The 18,369-nt window shown below is 35.5% G+C and overlaps 4 protein-coding genes across 4 annotated transcripts; all 4 read right to left on the bottom strand.

Moving 5' to 3' along the window:
• Positions 1-138: 138 nt before the first annotated feature.
• On the bottom strand, positions 139-1,472 carry LOC133689706 (thaumatin-like protein). Its single transcript, XM_062109698.1, has 2 exons — positions 1,145-1,472; positions 139-1,050 (listed from the first exon to the last, which is right to left on the bottom strand). The coding sequence occupies exons 1-2, from the start codon at positions 1,218-1,220 to the stop codon at positions 377-379; spliced, it is 750 nt and encodes a 249-aa protein (XP_061965682.1). The 5' UTR covers positions 1,221-1,472; the 3' UTR covers positions 139-376.
• Positions 1,473-8,632: 7,160 nt separating this feature from the next.
• On the bottom strand, positions 8,633-9,466 carry LOC133688680 (light-harvesting complex-like protein OHP1, chloroplastic). Its single transcript, XM_062108255.1, has 3 exons — positions 9,222-9,466; positions 8,974-9,096; positions 8,633-8,869 (listed from the first exon to the last, which is right to left on the bottom strand). The coding sequence occupies exons 1-3, from the start codon at positions 9,387-9,389 to the stop codon at positions 8,801-8,803; spliced, it is 360 nt and encodes a 119-aa protein (XP_061964239.1). The 5' UTR covers positions 9,390-9,466; the 3' UTR covers positions 8,633-8,800.
• Positions 9,467-11,246: 1,780 nt separating this feature from the next.
• Positions 11,247-13,502, bottom strand: LOC133687797 (putative cyclin-D7-1). The gene is made up of 6 exons (XM_062107124.1): positions 12,757-13,502; positions 12,551-12,637; positions 12,336-12,434; positions 12,035-12,230; positions 11,762-11,898; positions 11,247-11,682 (listed from the first exon to the last, which is right to left on the bottom strand). Exons 1-6 carry the CDS (start codon positions 13,012-13,014, stop codon positions 11,383-11,385), a joined length of 1,077 nt encoding a protein of 358 aa, XP_061963108.1. The 5' UTR covers positions 13,015-13,502; the 3' UTR covers positions 11,247-11,382.
• A 1,895-nt stretch (positions 13,503-15,397) lies between these two features.
• Positions 15,398-17,847, bottom strand: LOC133687944 (L-type lectin-domain containing receptor kinase IV.1-like). Its single transcript, XM_062107302.1, has one exon. It carries the CDS (start codon positions 17,632-17,634, stop codon positions 15,625-15,627), a length of 2,010 nt encoding a protein of 669 aa, XP_061963286.1. The 5' UTR covers positions 17,635-17,847; the 3' UTR covers positions 15,398-15,624.
• Between the last annotated feature and the right edge of the window lie 522 nt (positions 17,848-18,369).

Here is an 18,369-nt window from a genome sequence, read left to right as displayed (position 1 = left end):
GACCATCAACTATCTTCCTTCTGAAAGGCTGCCGTCAGTATGAAAGTGGGAGCCGTAGCAAGAGTTCCCCTGAAGGAAGTGGGTGTGCATATCGTGTAAAGATTATAGCTGCCTGTTTCAGAGGAGTATCTTTTAAAATTCAGAAAACTGCAGTAATATACATTCCAACATTGCAAAAAATCGCTTCTAAAAATATCAAGACGATCGAAGCAAACAAATTACACGTCCTCCAACAGAGAACTCAGGGGAAAAATGAAAATGTAAAAACAACTGATTTAACTTTTTTTTTGAAGAACAAAAAGCTGGGAAGGATAACAGGGTGCAGCTAACACCATTGACTTCTAGACAGCTATAATTAATTTACCCGTGCTGGCCCTCATTTAGGAGGACAGAAGGTAATAACATACCGCGAGGCCCTGCATTTGTTAAGGCTGGAGGAGTCATCAAAGGCATAACTATAGGCCTTTGGGCATATAGCCTTAAATAGATGGGCAAAAAGGGTTGGCTTGCAAGTCTTCGGGTTTGCATAATCCCCTGTGCAGCAATACTTGGCGGATTGCATAGCCAAGCAAGCACTTTTACACCCCACAATTTTGCCATTGCTCTTGACTTCCAGTGCAGATGGACAGCATATGTTTAAGTCGACTTCACACGATGCAACTCCGCATCCAATTCCGCCCCCAACTGGAGCCATTGAAACTGGCAGATTAAAGCCATCAACTAAACTAACATCGTAGAAATGCAAGGGCGAAGTAGATGATCCAAGAGTCATTTCGACCATGGTTGCTGGGGGAGTGCCACCAGTGCCTTGGCAGCGAAGTAAGCCTGAACAATCCCCGGTGTCACATGATCCTTTTCCATCATTGTCGAAGGAACATCCTTGCCGACCCCATATCCTCCCTGACCACTTGTCGGGCACATCAATGACTACTTCCTCACCACAGCCAAGAAGAAAACCGCCATCTTTCGGCGTAGAGTGACCTGCACCACCAAGTACTCCAGGCCATAGGTTCTCATTGCAGTTATTCACCAATATGAGCTGTTCCCCATCTGCAAACAAGTGTTCAAAAACAAAATTAAAAACACACTTTAAATACACATAAATCAAGAAGGTAAAATATAAATTAAAGAGAATAGCAATCACTTGTAGTGGGGAATGAAGCAAGCAGGTAGAGGAGAAGAGAAAGCTGGAGAACTGATGAAAAGGACAGCAGCGACATAGTTTCAAATGAACGCAGCAGAATGAAAGATCACGACTAGGAGCTTGTTCTTAAGTAAAGCAGTTAATGTGGATAGAGGACATTGTGTAACAATGGATGGCTATGTTGCTGAGTCCCACTGATCTCACTTTTCTTTTCTCTGCTCTCTTTTCACTTTCACTTTCACTTTCAAGATGAAGGGTATATGTGCATTGCTTCCAGTGGGGGTTTCTTTTCTCTATCACTCCTAACTCGACTCACTAAATTTGCTAGTTTGCCTATAGCTACTGAGCTATAAACATAGTTCCATTGAATATTGGAGCAAAAGGGGCCTCTCAGAGAGGAATAAACTGCAAGAAAGAATTGTTAATTAAGTTCACAAAATTGCAATTAGCATCTTTCAAAGGATCACACTTAAATGTGATCAAAGTACTTCTGATCATGTGATTTGAGAATAAAACCCACTTCTTTTTTGCATTTTGTCACTATTTTCTAATTCAAGTGGCAGCTCAATGCTTATGGCTTTAATTTAACAATGATAATATTCATCATTACTAAAGGAAAAAGTTACAATAAACATTTATCCTCGAATATAATCATTCCTCTCGCTTTGTTCTTCTTCCGCCACAAGTTCCTTCCTTTCACCTAGCCAAAGCGAGATTAATTAACGGCATAAACTTCGTTTTTTTTTTTTTTTTGTAAACAACGACTTACTTGTAAATCACAACTCACAAGTGGTTTTGACACTTGCTGCTTAATTTACACGGTTTTTATTTATATAACAATTGTTGGTTGATTTTGATAATCATCAATCGTTACAGGTTGATTGTATTTCGTTCTCTTTAATTTCTTAATCTCGTAAGTTATACTTGCATCCAAAAATTTAATATCTCTAAATTAATTTTTTTAATGATATCATGAACTTTTTTGAACGCATGTTCTTTTTCCTGTAATAAATTATTGGTAACGGTGCAAGTTTTTCTTTGTGAAAAAGACGTTGGAAAATTTATTAAAATATGGTTAATAAGTATTTTTTAGGTTAAATTAAAAGTGGTGTCTACTAACTTTTTAGGTTAAAACTTTATTGAAATTTAATTTTTAACATAAGCTCTTTAATATTAAAATATTAAGATGATTTAAATAAATTATGAGTGAATGAAAAATTGATCTTAAAAAATATTTTGGTGAAATAAAAAAACCTTCTAAAAGAACTCTATTCCATATAAAAAAAAACAAGTTTCTTGATGTTTACAAAAACAGAAAGTTAGAAGGTTAAAATTGAATACAGAGAGCACCCAAGTTTTTAGAGAATAAGTTATAAAAAAAATGAGTTTTGAGCATGCCTGTTCGGAAAGGTGAAATATATTTTGAGTACAATATAGTAATGTATTAAGTAATTTCATTACTCATAAATCAACACTCTAGAACAATACCCAGTAATAGTTCATTTATCCTAGACGAATTTGTGAGTAATAAAACTATAAATACACATAAAATTACATATTAAAACCATTAACACACAACACAACAAGTCATGCACAACGTCATCAGACAAAAAATAAATACCAACATAACAAATAAAAACAACATCACCACATAACCAAAAACAACATTCACACACAACATAATAATTCAAAAATATATCATGCAATAATATAGTAAAATTGAGATAAAATAATTAAATTTATTTCTATATATTCAATCACTAATTACAAAGTAAATTTAATAATAACAATTAAAATTAATAGAAATACATAACAAAAATAACAATAGATAAAACAAAGAACAAATAAAAAAATAAAATCTTAAAGCAAAAAAAGAAGAGGAAGTACATACCTATTAATTTGCTGAAGATTGAACTAAAGATTACAAGCCAAAAACACAAAAAATTTGAAGGAAATGAAAGGAAAAAACAAAATTTTGAAAAGAAGCAGACGAAAAAATGAACTGAAAGGACGCTCGTTGGGATTTATAGCGCATTTTTCCCGACGGAATCACCGACATACAGTTAAATAATATTAATTTTAATTATTCCGTCAGTGGTGTTTCAAAAATCCGTCGCTAAATTTTGAATTTCGCACTAGAATTTTTAATTACCCTCCATATTTTTTGCGGTCCATCGGTAATTCTGTCGGCACCTGCAATCGATTAGAGGTGCATTTAATGCCCCGCCCTTTGGAATTCGCACCGTTCATTGGTGAACTTGTCGGTGATTATGAACTGCCGACCAATGCTGACGGACAGGATTCTGTCTATAAAATCGTCGGTGATTGTGTCATTTCTACCATCCTTTGTAAAATGCCGACGGACTTAATCCGTCCGCAAAGTTATCGGTGATAATTGTGCCATTTCTACCATCCTCTGTAAAATGCCGACGGACTTAATCCGTTTGCAAATTCATCGGTGATAATTGTGGCATTTCCAGTAAGGCTACTGTGAAATGCTGACGGACTGTAATCCGTCCACAAAGTCGTCGGTGATGATTGTGGCATTTTCAGTGAGGCTATTGTGAAATGCCGACGGATGTAATCTGTTTGCAAAGTTGTTGGTGATGATTGTGGCATTTCCAGTGAGGCTACTGTGAAATGCCGACGGATTGTAATCCGTCCGCAAAGTCGTCAGTGATGATTGTGGCATTTGCAATGTGCAAGAAAGATTATGTTTGTATTGCCTATTTACCTTCTTGTAAGCACTTAAATTACAAACTGTCCATCACACAAAACAATAATAATAGTGCTTAAACAATACAAACTTATAAAGTAAATATTTTGTGTTACAAAATATATCATCCATAATATATATTACATGAAAAAAAATGTTTTACACATTGCTTCATTCTGATAGTTAGTTAGAATTTTCTTCTTCTTCGTCGTCAATTGAACAGTCATCACCTTCATTGTAATCTTCAATATGGATATCATCGATCATTATCTTCATCGACATTTGCTTGTCCGTTAGAGCTCAAAACAACATTTAATTCCTTTGTGTCAATATCAACAAGACTATCATCGAAAACACAAAAAATTGAATTTTCTTCCAAGTTAATCAAAGGAGCAACTCGATATGTTTGAACCAACTCATTAACTTGAAAGACTTCATCTCCCACACTTGTATCTTTGTTCTCATCCTGAACAACCTCGACACGACCCCTGAGTTTTATTTTTATAATGGATAACCAATCAACTCTTGATCAATCCTTTCTAAAAAAAGGGGTGTATGTTTAATAAACTTGTTGACATTGCTTTGCGAAAACAAAGACATCGTTTACGTTGCAAAGTCTAACTTTTGAGTTGATTTCGACCAGACCATAGTGAGGATCAACTCTGATTTCTCTGTCAGTCGTGTCATACCAATAATATTTGAATAAAAACACATGTAATTCGGTAATTTAATAAAGTTTCAACAATTTACAAACAAATACAATTTTACAAAATCTAAAACAAACCATAACAAGTATAAAATTATACATTCATATACTACAAGTTTGTTTGAGAAATAACAATAAAACATGTACATATACTAACAAAATACATATACTAAAAAAACAATAAAATTAACATTTAAATGTTAAAATTACTTACAAAAAATGATAAAATCCACAATAAATCAGAACACAGATGCTGTGACCACAAAACTTAAAGAAATATGACTTGTGCTAAGAAGAGGGAATTTTTTTTTTTTAGGGGGGGCCTTGTTTGCAGTTTTGGGGGGGGGGGAGTTGGGATGGGGAAGAAGAAGGAGAAATAGGGGAGGAGAGGGTCGGCAGAGTAGTAACTTTTCCTGATGGAATCACCGATGCACTAATTCTGTCAGTGATTCCGTCGGCCATTTTGACGGTGAATCGATCACGTCACTATATGGAGATCTAGGTTTGAATCCCTCGGTAATTCTGTAAGTAAAATCACTCGCAAAAATTCCACGTCAGCGAACCGACTTTTTTTTTATATTATGAATATTCCGTATATAATTCCATCGGTATATACCGACCGAAGTATTCCATCGATATATACCAACTGAATTACATACAGAAAAGATTCCGTCGGTAATTATGACCGCAAATTACCGACAGAATTATTCTGACGTCGGTAATTCCGTTGGTATTAAACGAATTTCTGGTAGTGACTCAAACACGACACAAATATGTTTGAATCCCTTACTTCTTCTCCTTCTAACCATGAGCTGCTTTTTCACAATACTCCATATCCATCCTCATCTAGAATGGTAACTCATGCTCAAAACAATATTTATGAACTTAAAAGAATATTTGATCTTTATATGGCTACTGCCTCCTCCACATCAGTTTTGATAGAACCTGCATTTTTTTTCACTAGCTCAAAAACATTAATAGTGACGAGAAGCTATGTGTAATGAATATAACGCGTTACTTAAAAATTCAACATGGTCTCTCGTTCCTCCTTACCCAACACAAAAATTCCACATGGTCTCTTGATGGAACCGTAGCTCGCTATAAAGCCAGGCTTATAGCTGAAGGCTTTCATCAGCTTCTGGGCATAAATTTCACTAAAACCTGTAGCCCAGTCATCAAACCAGCTATACATCTTGTTCTTAGCATTGCAGTGTCTCATGGATGGTCTTTGCGACAAGTGGATGTTAACAATGCTTTATTACAGGGTACTCCAACTGAAAATATCATTATACAACAACCTCAAGGCTTTGTTCATTCCCAGTTTCCCAACTATGTTTACAAGTTAAACAAAGAAATCTATGGTCTGAGACAAGCACCACATGCATGGTATACTGAGCTGTGTAATTTTCTTCTTGACAATGGTTTCTTCAACTTAAAATGTGACACTTCTTTATTCATTCAACAAACATCTACTATAATAATTTATCTCCTTGTCTATGTCGATGACATCATAATCATAATCATAATCACAGGTAGCAATGATCATGCTAATCGGGTGTTCATAAAAAAGCTTGCAAATCGATTATTCTTGAACGGACCTTGGTACTCTTCCTTATTTTATTAGGAATTAAAGCCTGCCAAACTACTACTGGACTATTTCTTTCACAAAAAGCTACATTCAAGACTTATTAACCAAAATGAATGATGCTAAAAAAGTTTATACTCCCATATCCTCCACAGAGTCACCAAAGCTACATGATGAATCTCTTGCTCATGATGCCACTACGTATAGACAAGCATTGGGTTCTTTTCAATACTTATCTCTCACTCGTCCTGATATTATGTTTGCTGTTAATAAACTCTCTCAGTACATGCACAAACTATCCATCCTTCATTGGGTTTCTGTCAAGAGGATACTAAGACATCTTAAGGGCAGTACTAATTATGGGTTATTTTTTAATCAACAACTATCTACATCTCTCAATGCCTTTGCTGACGTAGACGAGGTTGGTAAAATTAATGACAAAACATCCACCTTGGCTTATGTTATCTTTCTTGGTGCCAATCCAATAAGTTGGAGCTTAAAGAAGTAACCTACTGTTGCAAGACCTTCAATAGAAACAAAATATCAGACCATTGCATCTACTCCTGCAGAAGTTAATTGGCTAACCTAACTTATTCAATAACTTAAAACTATTTATTGTGACAATGTTGAGACCACAAATCTTTGTGCTAATCCAATATTTCACTCTCACATCAAACATATTACCATTGATTTCCACTTTGTTCGCTATCAAGTTGCGATAAATTTAATATGAGTTTCTCATGTTCACTCAGCTGATCAATTGGCACATTCTCTCACAAAACCTCTTCCAAAAAAGCTATTTCAAGCACATCGTTCCAAGCATTGCGCTTGCGGGGCATGATAGAATGGAAAAAAGGAGAAGTTGATCGATCTTGATTAGGAGCTAGGATTTTTTTTTTTTTATAATAGTCAATAGTATTAATAAGAGAATGACTATAAAGATAATAGCCCAGGTTACAAAAGTTCTATCTGCAAAGGAAAGAAAAAGAAAGTAAGTAAGAAAGCAGACAAGGTTTTGAGGCTTTGAATCAGGGGTAGGAAAACATGGGGGCAAAAGAAAAGACAATTGAAATCAGCTCCTCCTTTCTGCAGAACCGTTTGTATCACAGCTGATATGAACATTCTTGCCATCAAGGTCCAAAGAATTGGAGTCAAGCCTCAGCCATAATGTGAAACTTCGGTGAACCATGGAAAAACAGAGTTGAAGGTTAGGGGCAGCGCCATTAAAGAGATGACTTCATTCCGATGAAGCCTAAGATTCCATACAATGCAGGAGAACAAAGCTGCCATTGAGGATTCCAGGCTTTTATTGCAAAAAACACATCTTGATTCCTGAAGGCTAAGGAAATCATGCTGAAACAAGAAATGTCCCGTGGATACTTTGTCTTGGACAAGGATTATGCCTGATATGCTCCTATCTGATGTGCACGATATGCTGCCCGTAATATGGAGTTGTTGTCTTATGGTAATTGTCTGACTGATTGAGCGAATCTTACTCCACTAATTATGCTTAGTAAAGATTGTATATTCATTATGAATACAAATATAGAATATCATTCTTCTCTCAAATATTCTGTCCATTTTATTGTTCATGTGGAAACACGATTTTAGTGTGCCGATCTTTGTGGTTTTATCTTGCTTCTTTTATTTCAGTAATATTTTTCAAAAGAAGGCTTGATTTGTTGACTGAAGCCATCAAATATGACATCGTACAACAATTAATCTGCTCAGGATTAAGCCTTGTCGTTGTTGTTTATGCAAGTTTCAAACTTTTGTAACGGATTTTGGTACCACATGATAAGATTTGATAGAAGATCGATAAAGCTATTGAAAGCTCCAACGTTGAACTTTAAAGGCCCATTGCCAGGGAAAATTTTTGCAGATATTTTTTCCTTCGCATTCAACCACCACAATGCTCATTTTATCATTTGGTTGGCAGATTATTGAAAGGTGGATATTTTTCCCCTCGCATTCAACCACCACAATGCTCATTTTATCATTTGGTTGGCAGATTATTGAAAGGTGGGCAACTTGCATGGAGAAACAACCTGCTATAATGCTCAAATCGATAAGTTATCTCTTGGAAAGGAAGAGACAATTCAATGTTGATTTGATGCTTCAGCGAGGTTACATGAGAAGTTTCTTTAGAAAGAATGAATGTATCACCTCGTGGCTTGTAAGTTTGTTATCATGTAATCGTCTGCTGAGTAGTGTTGTACAGTAACCATAATTCATTTGACAATCCTTGTCAAATAAATTTCTCATGACAATAGAAACAGATTCTGCAAATTTATGTGAAGTATTTCTCTCTTTTTACCTAATTCTCTCCATACAAAAAAAGGTTTGGGAGAGATCTTCTGTCTTGGGCGCGCCTTTTGACAACACTGCTGATAAATATAAATGAATAGATGGGGGGTTAAATTTGAGGTTACCCTATCTGAAATTTGTATTCATGTGTCATCTCAACAAGATGCATCAGTCTGGGATTATAGACTAGGATTGAAATGAAATTTGCATATTACAGAGAAACAATTCATGAACTACAAGAAAGTATTGAATTCCAATGCATATGGAGTTCATAGTTACAACAGAGTCGAGCAAAGTAACACGAGCTGCTGCAGGCTAGTCATCCAATATATTGTTGTATTTTCAGAGAGGAAGATCAAGACCTTTCCCAATATCCACCCCAATCACTTGCAGTATTCCTTTGTTTATTATCTGAAAAGATTAATTAAAATATCCCATTATTATAATCTTGGCAAGGCATAATTATTTCTTTAATTAACATATTATATAAATGAAAAAAAAAAAAGAAAACTCACCAATTCTACAACGAAAACTCCAATGAGGCCCATCATACAAGCTCTAGAATTCCATATTTCGGCAGTCCTAGTAAATCCAAGAAATGGGGCTTGGAATTTTGGCTCCACTTTTGGCAATTCCACCTGGGAAAAAAAAGAAGACAAAAAAAAAACAATCATTTTTATGCACAGGGAATTAAAAAGGAAGTAACAAAAAAGAACCTACAAAAGCAAGAAAAAGAAAGAGCAAAATCAAACAGCGCACATACTCCAGGAGGAAGTTTTGCAGCTTGAATTCTAAAGACCGGCTCCTTGGAGGTTTTGGTAATTTGACTACGATGGTTGAACAGAGAGACTTTCCCTTTACGAGGGTGAAGTGTTACAGGTTTTGTGAGGAGGAGAGAAGATGATGAAAGGAGAGATGAAGGAGAAGCCATTTTGTGTTTTGACTTCTTTCCACCACTCCCTTATCTAATCCCCATTTCAATCTCAATCTACACCAAGCAAAATCTTTTCATATATTGCCAGGCCCACTTCTTAAGTTTGTGGAGATGGGATGCTCATGAACGATGGCCCTTTCTTCGCTTTGCTTTTCACACCCTTCGTGTTTTATCTCTTTAAATGCTGTTCATGATTGCCCCCGTTTGTAATTGTGTTTTAAGGGGCAAAGTTTGATTTATTTTTAAAATTAATTTTGTAATTATGTAATTCACTATAAATATTTTTTTTCACAAGCTAATTTAAAACCACATAAATTATATAAAAAAAGAAACATTAAAAAATTATAATTTTATGCAATGTTGAATTTTATTAGAAGATAAGCCTAATCTAAATGGTGTTAGGATTAGATTATTATTAAAAAAATCAATCTTAAGGGGACAAGCACAACAGATAATTTTTACTTTTCTAATCTTGTTTGACAGTGTGATTGTGATTACTTTTTAAATAATTTTTCGTGCTGAAATGCATGCCAATAATTTTTTTTTTATTTTTTAAAAATTATTTTTAATATCAGCACATCAAAACGATTCAAAACATATTAAATTTTAATAAAACAAATTTAAATTTTTAAAAACATGATTTACACTACATTGAATCTCCATATGCGGTTGAACATTTTGTGGTGATGAAAGTTTTAAGCTAAGAATAAATATGGTAAAAAAGTTTTATGTTTAGATCATTGAGATAAGAAATGTATACTCATAATGTTGGAGTAAATTACTTTATTGTCCTAACGGCATAGCTCAACTCAGGGGCGGAGAGAGGAGGGGCTGGCAGGGGTCCGGCCCTGCAAGAAAATTGTTGGAGTTGTTCGGCCCACTTTCTATTACCACCCCTTAACTTTGTCTTATAAAGTTGTATCCGTGTCCGGCCTATCTTCATGATTTTTGCAGCAATAATGATTTGATTCCTGTTTTTCAAGTGGATTAAACAAAATAAGTAGAATGCTAAACGCAAAACAACTAGTTGGAGTGATATATTTAAGAGAAATAAAAATGAATAGCCCAAAATTAGTATGTAAAAAATCTAATGTTATTAAGTCTGATTAAAATATTGATTCCATCAAGTTAATAGTTCACAAAGTCATTGGCTTGATAGTAAAATTAATATTTCGGGTCCAATGTGCTTATTTATACACTAAAACAGTATCAACTTGAAGAGAATTTGATAAAATATTGATGAATATTAGAAAAAAAACTCCATTGAGAATTTTTGAAGCATTGGGGGATCTAATTGATAAAATCTAGAGGTTTAAAGTTTAATTAAGAATATGTGTATATATTTGGGACTAAATTGAGGTTTTAAACAAAAAGCAAGGCAAGTACATGTTGCACATCACCGAAAAAAGAAAAATACCATTATATAACCTATAACAATGGGGTCAAGAAAGGAAACCAGCCAACAATTAGCTAGCTAGCTAGACATAGTTTATTTGTGTGTTTTAAAAATATTTTAAAATAATTTATATTTTTTATTTTAAATTAATAATATTTTTTTAATATATTAATATTAAAAATAATTTTTTAAAAATAAAAAAAATATTTCAAACAATCCAAATACTAAGATGTTGAATATGCCCTTTAATTTTGCATGCGGAGAACCACTTTTGGATAGTTAAGAAGCCATTTAAAGATTAAGTAATTTAAAGGTCGAGCTGGTATCTAGCATGGATGGCTTAGCTTCAACCAAATTGGTTTGATGGATCTTATTTCTAAGCTACGTAATTGATGGGATTAATTGAATGGCATGGCCCCTAATTAAATAAAAAGAAAATAGTAAGTCATGGACCGAAATGAGCTCCACCTTGATGTACACTTGATATCCTTCCAAACTAAAAGGAATGGAAGATGGAGTTGTTAGAACAATCCTTAATTTCTCGGTTTGTTTCTATCGGCAACATTGTTTGCCCTAATCAAGGTTTAACAAACACTAAACACTCCACAAATCTACAATTACTTGATTCGTTTCTGGAAAACCATCATCCTTAATTGATTTCTCGTGCCACTTTCGCTTCTTTTTGCTTGTTTCTTGCTTGTTGTTCGATCCTGAATCGTTAAAGAAAGAGAGATCAACATCGCAGTCGTAAATGCCAATCCGCTCCGTGGGCAAAACAGTGACAGGACTTGAAGGACAGCAGTAGGAGTGCTTCTTCCCACAGGCTAGCACGTTGTACACTGGATTGATTAACTGTGTTTCCATGATGCCATGGCATTTGATCACCACATCACCCTAGTTCATTGATGATGGTATGAATTAATTTCCAATTCATATTAATTATCCGAATAAGGATTTTCGAGTCTTTAATTACCTTGTGATCTAGAGCATTCAACAACCCTTTAATATGGGCAAGGTGGGCATCGGATTTAGATGGAACGAACTCCTCTAGACTGCACCAGAGAGCTGATATAGCGGTTATACATGGTCGAAATTCCACCATGCTGCAATCTGCGTGCATGCAATATCATTTAATCATATATGTGTTGAGTTTCAAGGGACATCTCTTAGTTATTTTTATTGACTCGTATTCCTGTACCATCATCTCGATCAATCAATGGGGATGCATGCGCACACCCACACGTACCTTGCATAGCTCCAAGAAGCAGCTCAGTGACTCTGCAGGCAACTAAATCCTTTTGCAAGAAGTCAATTTTCATCATCATCAGCTCTACATAAGAATATGCAGTGGTAGAGCCAAGGCGCCAACCAAGAGCCCGTAACAGCACCAATTCCATCCGCTGGATAGTGATTGGTTGGAATGAATGATCCAGGTCTTCCATCTTAATTTAATCACAAGAATAGATCGATGCATAAATAGCTAGTGGCTAGTAATTAAAGTATAATAATCAAGAAAGGCCAACAGTAATTAATGTAACAGTAATCACCTGAATATCATGCAAGCAAGGAGTACGTGTCTCAGTAAATTTGGATGCAACTGATAAGCATGCCACGCACAGCAATTCAACCATCCAACACTTCCATCCCTGGACATCAATGGGATCATAAGATTTAATTAGTTATCTTAAGACAATAACTAATCAAATCTCAGAGTTTAAGACAAAAATATAAATGAAAATTTAAGAGCTAATCGAGCCCTTACATGGCACTGATTCATCGACATGAATCGGTCAAGGTAATTGGCAGCGTTGAAGACAGTTTCAAAAGAGAGACTGAGCCTTTGACGAGACTGAAAACATATATACATATGCATCGGATAATGAGAGCGAGGGGTGATTGTGACTTGTACGTAAAAGCAATACTCTATTTGATTACTATGTTTCTACATATGCAAGTTGAGAAACAAACCTTGATGAGCCACTGAATGGCTCTGAGCCTAGCAAACAACAAATTTTTGGTCCGAAGATGTTCTACGTATCCGGGTTCAGGCATGCAAGTGAACTCCTTCTCCAGGTATATAGAGACGGCCTTCTCACAGTCTTCTTTGGTTGTGTAGAATGAGGAAGCAGCTGCGTAGTTGTCTCCATGGCTATACCGTGGTTGATTGTGGTGATCGGGAGTTGCAGGACTAGAAAGCCAGACCTCATCACAGAGCAAGCTATCCATATTATTGAGCTAGTGATTCACAAGGCTCTCTCTCTCTCTCTCTCATATATATATATATATAGAGCCGGAACGAATTAATATTGATATGGATGGGGACACGGGAAATGGTCTGACATGAAAATCATTCAAGCTAGAGTTATTATGTGTATAAATTATAGCACCATACAGTATATTATCATTAATTTGTGTATGTGCAGTGTATGTAAGAGAGAGAGGGAGAGAGAGGATTAGCGGTTTAGGGTAGTTATTAGGAATGGTGGGGTGGTTAGACGTCGTGGATGGATATAGAAAGGTGGACACGACGTCCCTCATGAAATGGGGTAAATGCTGCTGCATGGAGGGTTTTTTTTTTTTTTACTGCAGCAACCAATTACGTGAGCGCACGAGGATACATAAATGTGCAAGCCTTCATTGTAGGGGAAGAGCACACTGTAGTCATGTACAGGGATTACGAGCAGGGCCGGGAAGAGGAGCTAGCTGGAGTCTGGAGAGTAGTAGTGGACCTAGTGGTCTGGGATCGAAAGATATTTTTTTTTTGGTTTAAGTGGGTCCTGCGTTTTCACGAAACTTCTCGTTATCCAGCTGGTCATGGGCCCACGTCTCAAAGTGATGATCGGTCGATTTATCATGGGATTAATTTACTGCCGCTTCGTCTAGTAACTACTGGTCTGTTGAGTGAGTTGGGTGAAAAAGTTTTTATGAAGGCAAATACACACTTTAATTTTCAAAGCATTTTCTAGCGCGCATATATATATATATATATATATATATGAACCGGAAATTTAATGTAAATATTTAATAAAATAAATTGAAATGTGATCTTCTTTCGTCTGTGGATTTCAGTTCAAGTGATGCAGGTAATTTTGTTCTTTGATAATTGAGGATATTTGAATTATGTATATTTTAATTAATTTTTAAAAATTTTAAAATTAATAACCATATAAATTTCTTATAATTATGAGATTTTTTAAACTAATAACTACTAAAAAATAAATTTAAAATTTAATCAATTAAATTATTTATCTCAAATTTAATGAACGTAATTTTAACCACTCAGATTATGGATATATTATAACCTGATGGCTTTTAGAAATATTTATGGGTAATGTTAAGAGTATTTTAAGAATGTGGTTATAGTTGTTTTTTAAAGTGTTTTTTACTTGAAAATGTATCAAAATAATATATTTTTTTAAAATTATTTTTATATTAGCACATGAAAAATAAACTGAAAATACTAAAAAAATATTAATTTGAAGAAAAAAATAAAAAAATATTAATTTTTTTTAAAAATATTTTTAAAATATAAAAATAAACAGATATTTAAGTTAGAGAAGAATCTGCGTTACGTGGACTAATCAGTATGACAAAAGGATCATAATTTATTGAATCCTATGGAGTTAGTTAATAACCTGAGTTTCAGTTATTTTTTTTATATATTTTTAAATGACTTACGTTTGCCCGAATACCTATTTTTATGCTGAGAAATACTAGTTTTGACCGATAGCGTAAGACGTAACGCGTGCTACCAGTTTAGTTTGTCCTAATTTCCTGCTACAAAACAGGAAAACAATAACAACGCAAGTAATTGTGGTGGTCTTCTCTGTTTTATTGAGTTGCGTGTCTTCCAGGTTAGGGAAAGAGTGATCGTGATGATTGAAAAGGTTGTTTCGGTTGACCCCGACTAGTTGTAACGTTACTAGCTAGGTGTCGAGTCAATTCCAGCCATGTGGTATTCAATCCTGACACGTAGCTAGTTAGAATTGATGCAGAGCTGGACTATTTATAAAACTCATGGGTTTTAACGTATTTAGAAAATAATATAAATTATATTTTAAAATTTTATTTAATATTTAAGTTATTAGATTAAAATAATTATTCGATATATTATCAGAGTTTAGAGTCTTAATGATCAAGCCGTTACAAGTTTAAATCTCATCATCTCTATTTATAAAATAAAAATTAAGTATAAGAGAATATGAATCTGTGTAAGTTTCAAATTTAAATTTTTTTTACTTGAAATAGTATGTTAGATGATAATATAAATCATATTTTAAGATGTTATTTAATAATTTAAATTATTAAATTAAATTATTTCCATAAAATAGATAACCCTTGCGGATTAATTTAGATAACTTGCTGAGCTACCAACTATAACTATGCATGTCTTTTAAACATTACCTCCTGCTTCATGCTTAGTAAATAAATGATTCATGATTTGTTACGATGTTTGCTTTCTTTTGTGATATCAACATAAACAAAAGGGAGAGATACTGTGTTATGCGTTTTATTTAATTTGCATAATTTTTTTGCAGGTGATCTTTCATGTACATCTCCTAAAGGCAGTTTACTACATAATATATTTTTTTAAAAAAAAACCCACTCATAAGGTAATGTATTGCATACAGGAACTCCTCTGATTCACCGAATAGATTTTACATGAACTCCTCTGCTGCTGTTTGTTACATAACAGAAAAGAAGATTATGCAAATCCTAACAAACTTCTAAAACTTCAAACCAGGATGAGTTTTATTTGACTCTAAACTCTTCCATCTTCCACATCAGCAGCTTCTGAGACATTAATTCAACAAGGTCCTTGAAGAAAAGTAAGAATTAACGGCCACCTGAAAGGAGGGACTCTGCAACCGAGGACGAATGTGCAAATGCCTTGTCCATAGAAGGATAAGAATTGGCAAAGTCATCAAAACCTTCACGATGTGAAAATGTTAGGCCACTTGCAGAAAGACGAAGTGGTGAAATGTCAGGCAGAGGAACATCCTCCTCTAAGAACTGCACTACTTGCCGCATGCTTGGCCTTGCTGCAGGCTCAGAATGAGAGCACATCAAACCAAGTTTCAATACCAATTCCATTTCCTCTGCAATATATTCTGTACCCAAATTGGGATCCCTTGCCTCCAGAATTTCACCTCCAAGCCATCGAATAAACACCCAATCAACCAAGATTATATCCTCATTTGGCTGTATTGGCCTTCTACCAGAAGCAACCTCAAGCACGAAAGCCCCAAAAGCGAACACATCAGTGCTTGTCGTGGCCTTTCCAGTTCGTGCATGTTCAGGTGCGAGATACCCAAGAGTTCCGACAACGTGGGTCGTTTGAGGATCTGTTCCATGGTCATACAATCTTGCAAGGCCAAAATCCCCTAATCTTCCATTCAATTCACCATCTAGCAAGACATTACTAGCCTTGACATCTCTATGAACCACAACTTGCTCCCATTCTTCATGTAGATATAATAGCCCTGAAGCTACGCCTTTGATGACTCTAAATCTTTGGCTCCAATTGAGAGCGACTGTTGGTTGGTCATAGAGGTATTTGTCTAAACTTCCATTAGGCATGTAGTCATATACCAAAAGTAGCTCTCCTTTACGCCGGCAGTACCCCAAGAGAGGGACTAAATTCCGGTGACGAAGGCGACCAATGCTGACAATTTCCGCCACAAATTCCCTCATCCCCTGTCTTGATTCATGAGACACCCTTTTCACTGCAATCTGAATCTTAGAGGTTGGCAAGACACCTTTGTAGACTCTACCAAACCCACCACTACCCAACAGCTCCTCGTCTCTAAATCCTTTGGTGGCAGTATAAAGATCTTTGTATTTAAATCGGTGAGGCCCATAATCAAGCTCCCAATCTTCTAGCACTTCTGCAAACTTCCTTGTCCTTCGTATGGCATAAGATGTAGTCAAGACTGCTACTAAAACCAAACTTAAACAAAGCACAGGCAGTGCAATGGTTAAGAATTTGGATGTCTTCTTTGGTCCTACTCGAGGAAGCTTAGGAAGGCGAGAGATATCTAGTGCTTCAGCTAGGCCATTCATCTTGAAGCTCCAGCCCAGCACATAATGGGACGTGAAAACAGAACCGGTGGATGATGAGAATCCGATATACATACTACTGTTTAAGATTGGCGACAAATCACGAGACAGAGTCAAAAGTGGTCTACTGGGTTTAACAACATCAATCGGAGCTATAGTGACATCAAGTTGCTTCTCCTTGCCATCATATTCCATCCAAACTTGCATTGGATGGCCACTAATTAGTGTCAAGTTTGTGACCTTATCATTATGTTGAGAATAATATCCTGCTGAAGCAGATTGTACAGACTCTAAACCATTAATATCAATCCCAACATGGTTATCATTGATATCATTGAACTCGCTGCTGTATATCGTGTCAAGCTCCACAGCAACAACATGGTTGGTCTGATTCCCATTGTTGGCCTTATTAAATAGACCAAGGTACTGGCTTGGAAGAGCTCCTGGGAGACCTCTTGTGGGTGCAATGACAAAGGCAATACCATGGCCACCAAGAGTTGCATATTCAGGTATGATAGCGAAAACAAAGGTAGTGGAGAAGGTGAAAGCAGTGCTATTTATAGAGTTCTTGAAGGTTACTGGGTTTGGATAGAAGGCGTGACTCGTTCGTTGCTTGGTTTCATTGGTTAGCCTCAAAAGGCCATTGGAGGTTAACTCAGCTAAGCCGTCAAGGCTTAGATTAGTGGATCGGAAGCCAGAGTAGGTGAAGTTGAAGTTCAGTTCTTGAGAGGCTGCTATTGCTAAGCTAAAAAAGACACGCACCATTAAGACAATCCTGAATAACATTGCAACTGTGTCTGTCTCTACCAACCAGTTTCTTGTTCATGTTGTCAGTTATAATGGAGTATCCACGCCATCAAAGTGTTAATGATAGAGCCAATTAGCCAAACAATGACGAGAATCTTTCCATTCAATGGTTGAGATAATCTAACTTGTCAAACTTTCAGGTTGATGTGAAAGCACAACCCTTATTTTAAGGCACTATGAAAGATTAGTCAATTTCGGCAACTCTTCTGTGAAATTTCGCGGTTAGGCATAGTTTTGAGTTACAGTTGAATATTTTTTTCATACTCAACGTTAACTACTCAGGCTTCCTATACTCTTTCTTGGCTTGACCATAAGTGCTCAAGACTTTTTCCAGATGCCTTTGACAAAGTTCGGGCTTCAACTTTAGGTGGCTCGACACAATACATTTTTTGATCTATCTAGGACTTGTTACTAGCCCATTTCCTTACGTATCGAATCCAATCTTGCTACCAAATCATAAGTTGATGGTACTAAATCCAACTATGAAAACTTTTAAAACGAAATCAAAATGAATTGTTAGTTTTTTTTTTTTTTTTGTCTTTATCCCTTTTGCCAAATGATACCAAATGCTTCCTCACTAGTCCCTCCCCTCTGATCCATCCTTCAACCCTCCTGACAAACAAAGTATAAAACCTAATTATAATTATAAGTCTTTGCAAAAAAAATAAAAATTCGAGTATGTTCAATCATTTTTATATTTATTGTGGCAAGAAA

This window comes from Populus nigra, chromosome 3 (genome assembly GCF_951802175.1).
Source record: "Populus nigra chromosome 3, ddPopNigr1.1, whole genome shotgun sequence".
Classification (NCBI taxonomy): Eukaryota; Viridiplantae; Streptophyta; class Magnoliopsida; order Malpighiales; family Salicaceae; genus Populus; species Populus nigra.
Note: the sequence above shows the minus strand (reverse complement) of the source record. Positions and strands in the feature narration are given on the sequence as shown.